The 11,970-nt window shown below is 29.6% G+C and overlaps 1 protein-coding gene across 2 annotated transcripts in view; it reads right to left on the reverse strand.

Annotated features, from left to right (window-relative positions):
- Positions 1 to 8,530, reverse strand: part of Cht6 (Chitinase 6) — a 224,199-nt gene extending 215,669 nt beyond the window's left edge. For both annotated transcript variants that reach the window (XM_088229146.1, XM_088229138.1), the window contains exon 1: positions 8,184 to 8,530. In XM_088229146.1, the coding sequence (XP_088085272.1) occupies positions 8,184 to 8,225 (42 nt within the window). In that variant the 5' untranslated portion in view covers positions 8,226 to 8,530. The remainder of the gene's footprint in view (positions 1 to 8,183) is intronic.
- Between the last annotated feature and the right edge of the window lie 3,440 nt (positions 8,531 to 11,970).

Genomic DNA, 11,970 nt, shown 5'->3' on the forward strand with positions numbered 1-11,970 from the left:
AAAAGCCTTTTTTGAAAAAAATTGTTTGGATTTTTAAAAAGGTTTCCCATGAGGAATATTCATCTAAAGTTTCGCGGTCTGGCCCTGAAACACCGTGTATAATCAGTATTGAAGTATTTTTGATATAATATTACGAGTTTATTAATTTTTTAACGCATCTATTCTGGTAGCGTTCTTGGGGAATTTTTTTACGAAAATGATGCTCCATAATAATAATAATGACAGATAAAATATATTTTATAGGTCCTACATACATAGTATATTAAACGTCATTTCATGTGCATTTTTTGTGAGACTTTTTAATTAAATCTGTTTGTAGTTATTTTATTATTTTACATTTTGCTTAATTTCTTGGTTTAAATAATGTATATATTTTTGAACTGTCGAAACTTGTTTTAAAAATACCATTCTGTGTAAGAAATAGAACGAGAATCAGAAACAGAAAACTCGTACAACTCAACAATTTCTTTTTTTCCCGTATAATTTTTAGTGTATACAATAATATGAATAAAATAATAATCGAGTAATTTTTTTTTATATTTACTTATTGAATTTATTATCCACTTGAATTTTTATAAGAAAATGGTAATTCTTTTCTTTCAAAATATTATCAATGAAAAACAATTTTCTGATTAAGGGTAAAGGGTTTTCCTAACAGCTTTAATTACAGCCAGCTACATTATGCAAATACAAAATATAAATATTCGTACAATACATATCTTTAGTTTGAATTGAGCAACAAATGTAATATAATCGTTGCATTGTTTCAAATTCTATCCGGTTTCTCATTACCAAGAATTGTTCTGTCCGCCTACAAAAATGTGAAGAACACAATATAATCAGATGCATAAAACCATTTAAATTACTCGATGGCCTTAGATTCCGCAAATATTCGAATCAAATTGTTTACAATAAAAAAATTAAAACAAAGTTGTTTTAATTTATTTTATTGTAATGAATAGTCACAAAGTTAGTTCTTCAAATATAAAATTAAAATTATGTACAGCTTTCTTTTTAGGTTATCCTTAGATCAGGCTATTATAGCTGCGTCGTCTGCTTAGCATATTATATTATTTGTTTTATTATTCGTACCTAAGTTTGTATTTTAAAATATAAATATATGAGAGAATGAAAAGCAAACTTAGAAGTCTCCATCGAAGGAGTTACTGAGATATTTGCGAAGAACTTCGAAAAAATAATTGTGAAATTTCTTATTATGCTTCACTAACTCAATTGAGAATTCTAAGTTTGCGGTGTCAAGAGTATATTTGAAGTCTGTTTCTGCAAGATTTAGAGACGGATTTGAATATCGCTATTATTTAGGTGGGTGGGTTATTATGTATAGTTTATTTTGGCATCAATAAATAATTTTCCGTTTTTGGTTGAGATTTCTAAGTTTGATTCCAATACCTTTATATTTTGAAATGATAAATTGATTATTTTTTTTCATACAGGAGTTGCAGTACTATTGACCTTGCTAATTATGTACAAGGTTCATGTTTCACCGGTAGATTTTGTTTCTTCATCTTATTATTGTATGAGATATAGGACTAGCCTATTACAAAAGTTATATGAATAAAAAACATTAAAAAACTGAACAAAAACGATATAAAATTTTATAGCAAAGACAAACAAGGCATTAAAATATTAGTATACAATATATTCATAAACACGATCAACATATAGTTCTCTAAAACGAAAGCCACTTTCGGGAGAAGTGTACAATTTCGGATTTTGTCTTAAATAAGAGATCATTGCAGGAAACTACTGCTTGTAATTTGTATGAGTAAATAAAAAAAGTACATACATAAAACTGAACAAAAAGAACATAAAGCTGTGCAAACAAGGGCAAGAAAATAATGGTACACAATAAACACGATAAACATACAAGACTTTGAGCTAGCCTATGCCAATCCATCTTTATTCCACACTATGTATTAATATGATGCCATTAGGCAAAGACATCTACGAAAAGCCGAAAGATCTATCTCAAATATTTCCAAGTATTGTGATGAATTGACTAATTAACGTATTATGGACATTGCTGCATAAAAAAACAAAAGTTGGTCTTAGAAGATTTGATAAATAGCAGATTTTGACATCTGGTGACACGGTTGGGAATATGAAAAGAAATTGATTGCAACAGAAATGGGGTTTATATGAAAAAACAACAGTTTTTACATATGGTGCATATAAAAAATACGAGTAAATCGAAGTTAAAATTGCGAAAACAGCCAACATATATTTTCCACTGTGAAATTGGTTGTTAATCAAGTACATGGGTAATAAACCAGAAATAAAATAAACTCAATTTTAAAATTAAGAGAATTGAAAATAAAGAAACCGAAAATAAAATATATACAAGTATAAAAAAATATGTAATATAGTAAATAAAAGTTTAAAAAAAACTAAATATATACATGTATAATAAATTTATCTGAGTAGAATTGAAAACGGACGGAATTTATTTTAGACCTAAGACAAATATATTGTTTTCAATGTTTGAAATATATATTTAAGAACCAAAGTTTATTTACAAGTAATTCAAATAGATCAAGTCAAAAATGGAATCGTGTGTCAGAAATACCATATTGTAAAACAAGGCTAGCACAGAGACTCGAAATTTTCCTTCTTTTAAAAAACACGCACTATCCTGGATTCAAACTAAAGATAAGAACTCTTTTTTTCGATTATATATTTTGTTGCCCTTTAATTGAATATTTTGATGTTTTTTATTTCTTTTTTTAATGACTATATTTTATTTTTTTTAAATACCATATAATCTTTTACATAAGATTTTCTTTTCTCTTTCTTATATTGCACAAAAATACTGTCTGTTTATTATAGGAGCAAAAATTCATAAACATTTCTTGTATACCCGCGAACAAGCCATGCCTTTGTGGGTTTTTTGTTTACTATTTTTACGGTAAATATGTATTCCATTGCTGTGTAATTATCCTTAATTTTTTTAATACTCTGTTTTACCTCTCATGTAATTTGTAAAAAACGGAAAAAAAAAATATTTTTTTAAATAATAAAAAAATATTTCTTCCCTATTGTTTTTCACCAAAAATAAACATTGGAATTTAAGTATTTACTTTCCTTTTTGTGATAAAGTTGGCCTTAAATCATCAAATAAATTTATATATACATGCTTCCTAAGTGGAATGTGACAGGCATTCTTATAGGACATTAACCGGTCGGCTAAGCTACGAGTACATGCATCACATTATGATCCAAGGTAATTTGCACTTACGTTATATTACAATACAGTAGAAATAATAGAGAACCGCCTCACGCGGATGCTCTTCCGTCGATGGATCAAGGACGGTGAGAGAAATATACTAAATACCTTAAAAGATATACGAATCATTATTAATATTTAAAGCATTAACTTTGTGGTCAAACATTTTGATAAATGTTATTAAATATGTGTATATAACCACTTACCGACTTTTCTGTCTATCGGTTTAAAAAAAATTGCTATTAATAATGGATATACAACGAGTAAAAAAATATTTCAGCGAAAAACGATGAAATGTTTTGAAAGTTTTTTTTTACAATCGACATTGTAATTTATTTTAAAAAATAAGTCAGCTATAATAGACATGCATTGGATAAGTAATATGTATGTGTTGTTATTCCTTTAGAGATGTATATACTCTAAGGTACTATCTACACTTGCTGTCTTTTGTATTGTATTTATTTAAGATAGTTGTACAAAAAAAAATAACATCTAGTTATACCTTAACTAATAAACAATATATATATGTATATAAACAATTTTTAAAACAAAACATAGTTGTCAAATCCAGACGCTTTCCGATGACACTCTACTCATATAGATGTTTGTTTTTAACGAAAGTCTTCGCCATACCACGAAACGATGCTATAGACCCAGCATCTCTAATCTCTTTTGGCAACTCATTAAACATCTTAAGTCCTTTATGATACAGATTCTTTTGAGTTGCCTGAATTCTTGTTTTGGGGTGTCTGAAATCCTTACCTCCCCTCGTAGGAAAGCGATGAATTTCGTCATTACGCTGAACATCACAAGACATGTATTCGGCAATATTTAAAAAAAAAATTGAAAGATCAACATCTAAGTATTTAAAATTACTCTTTGCTTTAAAGAAAGCATGTTCAGCACAAAAGGGACACTAAAATCCCAACCGCCATGCGTTCTGTAGCTGCTGAGCATGTTGGGATGTTTGCACAGCGCCCTTGAGATGATTCTCCGAAAACATGGCGCTGCACAAATTATCCCGGATAAATTAATAAGACATACTGTGTTTTATGTTACGATTATTTATAGATTTTTTTTAATTTACATAAAGTTGATAAATACTAAAAAGTGTTATATCTCAAGACATGACTTTTGCAAATAACTGCCTTTTTGCTTATGACGGCAGTGTACCATAACCTACTTTATTTTTACAAGAATTTTTACCGTCAACCAAGCCCAGCTCTAGAATTAAATATGTACAATGAATAATAAGTACAGCGTTACAAAATGCGGTTGGTTGCCCAACAAAAATGTCGATATAACTTGTCGCGAATGATCCGTTGCCTGTTATATAAAAACTCCGTAAGAAGATGAAGCCAACACCTGTTGATTCGTGCTCATCACAAGCCGTATGAAAGTGAAAACTACTTTTATATAACTAATTTTCTCATCCGGCAGATCTCTTCTGACTTTATCGATCGAGGTATGCGCGGTTTCTCATCAAGAACGTATTGCAAAATACTATTTATATGCGAGTATCTACATACGTACATATATATATCGAGCCATGATCGCCAAAACATCGTAACCGACAAAAACAATATTTCACAGGTGAATATTTTTTCTTCATAATAACAGGGAAATATCACGAATACCGATAAAAATGTATGAAATGGATTAAAAATAATTAATTGTATTTTTAAAATCAATATGTATATTGTAGAGAAATGTTTTCATATATAACTTTAAAAGAAAACATCAAAAAGTATGTCGCCAGAAAAACGCGACATGTTTGGCATTGATGGTTGTGACATCGAGATTAATTAATTAAATTAAATTTGATTTATCAATTACATTATACATACATTTGTTAAGGACAGAGACACAATTTATAGCGACACAATCAGGAACGACCCATGTCTGTGAACTTGCTCGGGAGTCTTGAGTCGGGGCACTTGTAATGCATTCATAACCATACATTTACACACATATATACATATATATTCGCACATACATATTTATATTATATTTTGTACATACATATAAAAATATATTCAGTATATACACATCATTGATACTTTATACATTCGTGACGATGTTCTTCGAATAGAAAAGAATTCGAATAGTTTGAAGTAGAACAAAGTTGAAAAAGAACATGAATTGTGACGTTCTAGGGACGGGCGTGGCCAATGCAATGACCGTTTTTGCGGGAATTAAAAAAAAAACAAATTTAAGAATGTTTTTTATGCTACTGATAATTAGCAAAAAAATATTTTCACTGGACAGTTTTCATAGACCTTTATTGCTTTAAAAATGTAAAAAAAGTGTGATATTTCCCTATTAAGAAGACTAAATATTCTACATCAAAACGTTGTTTTTGTCGGTTACTATGTTTTGGCGATGGCTTGTAATTATGACCAACAAATCTCGAATAAATTCTCTCTGAAATTAGGTCAAATAATCATAGATAGATTTTAACAAAAAATATAATACCTTTTTGTGATTTACTCGTTTAATGATCACTTTACGCTAAATGTAATATTCATTATTAGACATTTTCTATTGACGCTTTATTGAGTTAGTTTGTCACATCTTAAGAACCAATATAAACATTTTAAATACAAGTTTACCAATCAGGTATTTTTGCAAATTCATTTAAAATGTTTCCTGGCTTCCCATTTCACTTTATTTAAAAAAAATTTTTTTCAATTTTTCAATCTGTTGATTAAATACAGTTTTGTGTGTGAAATAGAACCAGAACCCTGGACAAGTGTCTTCGAACCGATGATTGCTATCAGGTGAAAATCATTAATTAAGAATTCTAGTGTCGAAAGTCCGCCTGGTTGTGTAGTAGTTGGTGCATTTGGCTAACATTCTTGAGGACCTGGGATTCTTGACAGGATGGACGTAAAAAAATTATTTTAAAGTTTTTTTAAACTTAATTTTTCATTGTTCTTGGACTGGTACCTGAAGTGAAGGACTAATCACCTTGCCTTTATGTAACAGGTGATCAATATACGCTGCATTTGGTTAATAAATGCAATGCCCTATGCATCGCTAGGTGTGGAAAGATGGTGATGATGAATAAATTATCAATTAATTGTAGATTGTCATTGATTAATAGCATTATCTTTACTTTGTGGATATTTGAGACTATTCAAAACGAAAACGGGATTTCTTCAAATTATCATCATCCTAAAACCCTTCCGCACTTGATGGTGCATAAAGCACTTCATTAATAAAACATATGCAAGGTTTTTTTTATTATATATTACAGAAAAGTTCAGGATTCAGTCAAACGCTTTAAGTGCCAGTTCAGAGATGAGAAAATATTGAGAAAATGGCCACTCGCAGCAGTCTTCATCAGCTGCACATAGAGGAAAGTTAGCAAAAATATTCCCGAGGAATACAAATTCTATCTAGACAGAGCCAAAACATCGTCCCCAGTCTTAAGGGTCCCCTCAATGCTTCTGTTTTTTTAAGATTTAAATTAAAATATGCATAAACAAAAAGTATGACGAAAGGCTTAAGTATTGCTATTGTAGTCTACAACCATCCTTAAAAAAAAAGTTTCCTGTCGACCTTCCAGGAACCTAACTACGTTGGTAGATCTCTAGCATGGTAGGCGAATGCACCAATCACTATACTATGAGGTGAACTTTTTGAACTCCACTCCGTTTACTTTTTCAGGATTTTTCTCTATAAGTAGCAGTCGGCGTCGAGTCGAAAATACTCGTCTAGAATTCTGGTTTTATTTTACACATAGAAAATAATGTGTTCACGAAGTACCTAAACCCTTTATTCTATTGTGACAATACTACGTTGTACAAAAATGGTGAAAGAAAGAATAAATTACAAGTAAATGGCTTTTAATTTGTGTAAATGATCTTCCATTTTTTTCTGTTTTTGTTCTAATATGTTATCTGCTCATTTAATTTTCTATACTTTGGTTTGAATTTTTCATTTTTTAATATTTTATATTCTTCGTAGATACAATATACAAGTATAAGGATTTAACATATCTAAACACTCATTAAGAGATAAATACTAATCTCAAAATATAACTTTCTTAAAGAAAATGACAATTTATTTTAATGCAGTGAAACGTACGCTTTTGAAAACTAATTAGTACTCAATGATATTAATTTAAAAACGAGAATAAAATACGTTTTTTTGTTAGTCCAATCTGAATTCCATCTTTGTACCTTGGGTTGCCTTTCGCAATTTATTTTTAACTTTGTACCAAAAATTAATAATATTTTCCGATTTAGCATAATAAAAAATAAAAAATAAAATTTTCATCAAGAGTTCAAAGAACCATTTACAAACATTGTAATACAAAAATAATCACAGTAGTGAACAAATTACAATTTAAAACATAATAATACAAATTGTATGAAAGTAAAATAAAAAATAACAGTAATGATAAATAAATTCCGTACACTAAAATATAAATGTTACAAAGCATAGTAGACAATCATAAAAAAATTATGCACTCAACAATTCATGAAATATTCATGCACTTCTATCGGCACGTTGATTGCAAATATTTATTTGGGAATTTTAAATAATTAGAATTCGAATAATTTGCGTCAAATAAATAGTTCTTTTTTTAAAAATTGTATTACTTTGTATATTATTTGATTTTTCTTTGATGTTTAGTTACCATGATTCAACTTGTATTTTAAATGAAGGTACAGTCCAAATTTTTAATAGCCTTTGTGCGTCACAGAAAGCTTTCAAATAAAATATTCTAGTGCGTGTACTACAAACGGAATTTGTTCGCTTACTTGGGTCATTGACAGGCACTAGGCCATTAAACATTCAAACGCTCTGCATGTATAAACTTACTTTTTTTTTTCATTAAGAAAATGCATATTTTCGAAAAGTCTTTATTTAAATACACCGGTGTAACGTCCGACATTTATTGATCATATAAAAAAATTCAAAAACTCACCGGTCGCATTTTCGTAAAAATGTCCTTCAGATTTGTGGCCATCCTGGCGATTAAAAATATCGACTATAAAACACTAAAGAAAACACAGCATGGCATAAAAAATGCACATGACACTTCCTGCAAAAATACTTTTCACTATATCCTTATATTTATATCGCTGTTAGCGATTACATCCACTATTTCAGTCAACACTGCTGAGAGTCACTAAAGTTTTTTTGGAAAATCCCAGTAATACAAAGAATATATTTAAAATTTCAGCTGATTTTCTTTACTTTTATGTGTTTTTTCATTCGATTTTCGTTGAAGGTACTGACAACCACACTCACGCTCGCGTTCTAACGAATACTGGTCTTGAATAACCAAAAAATCGCTTTCTACCCATAAGAAGTCCGCTTTCAAAACGCAACACGACGATATGAAGAAAGCAAAAACAACGCACCGCATCAAAAATACAAATCAAACCCAGCTACGTCTACATACTAGCGGCTTTTTTTTTACCCCAGCGACTATTTCTTAAACCTGCAGTTGAAATGTATATGCGAGGCTGTATTGTTCAAGTATACTGAATCAAAATAAATATCATAAAATTTGTGCGGTTCATTAAAAGGTATCATTAATACGTGAATCTTAGCTTTATTTGCTGGTAAATAAAACGTTTTTGTTACTGATTTCCGTTTCAATAGACATTCGGGAGGCTTCGAAGGAATTAGTGAATGTACCGCGCATTCTTAAATTATTATTGTATCTACATAATACTGTGTTGTTCAAATTGATTGAACGTTCAAATTGGATTTATCATTGTAAAATGTAGCAAATTGTTTGAAAGGTTAACAATACCATTTTAACTGTGCTAAGGTGACATGGACAGGTGCTAATAACTTAGTAAGTTTATATATTCGTGTGTTTAGATATTATTTTACTTTTCCAATAATTTAATCTCAAAAAGTAAGAAATCAAGAATTGCAATAAAAATATTTAACGCGATTATACAGAAGAAATCTGTAAGTAATAATATAATTTTTTTAAACATTATTTATTTAATTTTCGCCATTATGATTCGTAATATATTTTTCAATTCTGGCTTATTTTCATCTACCTACATGATATTTTTACTAACTTATGTATATGCTTAAACGCGGATTCAATTTTTTTAGATTAAGTTATCTAATTGTTCAAACAACATTCAGATTTATTGCGTGTTTTTTGTTCTAGCCTACATTATAATACATTTTAGGAAATTTACTGAATTTTTAAAAATGTCCTTAGATCATATAAATAAATAAATCATTACACATTCGGTGTTACTTGGGAATTTTTTTATGAGATAATTAATTATGTTTTTTACAATAAATGAGTACTATTATAATTATTATATTTAATTTTAAAAATAATAATGCATTCGTCAAAATACAGTGATTAAATAAATAGTGCCTACACAAGTGAACCAAACACATTGGCTGTTATCATAGAATCAAGAATAGTCCAGAAGGAGCATAGAATCATATTTGAATACATCAGACTGTGTCGCATATTACACTATGCCGCACTTTCGCCGCGCGCAATCGTGATGCCGCCGCGTAATGTTGCACGATGGGAAAAATATAATTATAACACAAATGTAAGGTAAAAAAAAAAACAATCTGTTGATTGCTCTAAAATTTTATTGTGCACGTGGAAATATTGATTGACACAACAGAGTAGATAAGTAAAGGGTCGTTTAAAAAGAGTAATTGAATTAATGAACTTTGAACTTAAAATATAAAACAAAATTTATTTTACATAAAACGGATATTTTTATATCATGTTAAATAATATTTGATGTTTAAAAGATAATGTAGGTCAAATGTCCACGACAGAGTTGTTTAATCCGAGATCGAATTTTCATTAGTTCTCTCATTAGATGAGCAAAGTAGTATAAAAAAGTTTACTACCCTGCTGGAAATACTAACGACATGTTTATTTTGGTTCTTCGACAATCTGACAGATGAAAAAATAATTAAATTTTTAAGTAATGCATTTGTTACAACATTCATTTGCTAATTACACATGAAATGTGATTGCATCCTGTTTCTTTAGGATCCTATCACTATTTTTACACTTTATAAGGACACAACACGGCATAGTTGAATTCAAATCAGGAGTTCCGTACTGAACGACGTCTACAAAGAAACTAATGGGTCAAAACGTAAACCTACTAATTTATGAGTAGTTTAGTCGCCTTCTGTTTGATCTGCGTATGCGGTTTCTGGACTATTCTTAATTCTATGGTTTTTATATTGAGAATGTTTACTTCTTCTTCTGCGTTCCAAACTTCCACCGAATACAAGCAGAAGATTATCATCGATGGTTTTCCAGAACAGACAAAGTCTATTCGTTGTAGGCATCTTCCAAACAGTCATTAGGTAGGTACAGGAAGCTACTGCGTCCGTTCTCGGACTTCCAAAACAACTGTGAACAAAAATAAATTTACCCACGGTATATAAGAAATTTCTTATATCGGTAATATAAAAATATTCTTATATTTTAAAATATCATAACTATAAAAGCTTTATTATTGTAAATAAATAAATAATAAAGCAGCTCACAAGTGACTTCTTTTCTACTTTAAATAATCATTATTTGTACTTACTGCTAGTGATAAACCATTTAAAAAAATAAAGTTTCAATAGATTGATAACCTGTATAAAAAATAGTGTTTCAATAAATAATTATACAAACTATTATTTAACTCCGCAGAAACTAGTTTCCAACTCATCACGTTTTTAAAATAAAATCATTCTTATATTTAAATTTATTTTAACAGAGAGGGAAAACACCTTTGAGAAGAGAATATGGAAGTCTTGGCATTTACAGGGCTTATGACCAATCATTGGCCGGTTTGAGTGGCCACTTTACACACTGTGTAACATTCACCATTCTGCCTATGTTTGGACATCCACATTTCCTCAACTCTTCCATCTGTTGACTTTTGTGAAGTAAAAGAGCTGAAACCTTTAATACGTGGGTGAGAAGTTTTCCCTCTCTGTTAAAATAAATTTAAATATGAATGACTCCCTAGGGAGGAAATCCAGCCAGTCGGCAAGCATTTGGACATACTCAAACATTGTCATTTTTATATTGCTGAGGTATCGTTTCATTCCAATTGTACATCCGACTTGTTGCAAAATTTATAAATATATCCATTGTTATACTTTCATTCTAATATTTTAATGCGAAAGTGTGTTTGTTTGTTTGTTTATGTGTGTTTCACGTCGCAACGGAGAAACCGATAGACGTGTTTTTTTGCATAGGGATAGCCAGAGAGCTGATAAGTGTCATCAGCTACTTTTCATCCTAAAAAATATTACACTAGAATAAATTGGATTAATTTAAAAATAGCATAACCATACTACATTGCGTCTATGTTTGATCGAACCATCAGCAATCCTTACAGGCTACTTTTTATCCCGAAAAATATAAAATTCTATCGGAAAACCTCTTATTGTAAATCGACAAAACTATTTAACTAAAATTTAATTAATTTATCTTTAAAACCACACAAACAAAGTCGCGAAAAGCTAGTTAGTACATACATTTGTGTTTAATAACGTCAGTAAGGTTTAAAGTATTTCATTGATAAAAAAAATAAGGTTTCTCCTCAATAAATGTTTCGGCTCTTTAATTTCACAAAGATCAACAGACGGAATAATTAAAAGGAATATTAATGTTCAAACATAGGCAGAATGGTGAATATTACAATGTGTAAACCAGCCAAAGACGTAAATAAGCCCTGTAAATGTCTAGACTT

This window comes from Micrasema longulum, unplaced genomic scaffold (assembly GCF_059751315.1).
Source record: "Micrasema longulum isolate JH-2025_06_02 unplaced genomic scaffold, ASM5975131v1 h1tg000049l, whole genome shotgun sequence".
Classification (NCBI taxonomy): Eukaryota; Metazoa; Arthropoda; class Insecta; order Trichoptera; family Brachycentridae; genus Micrasema; species Micrasema longulum.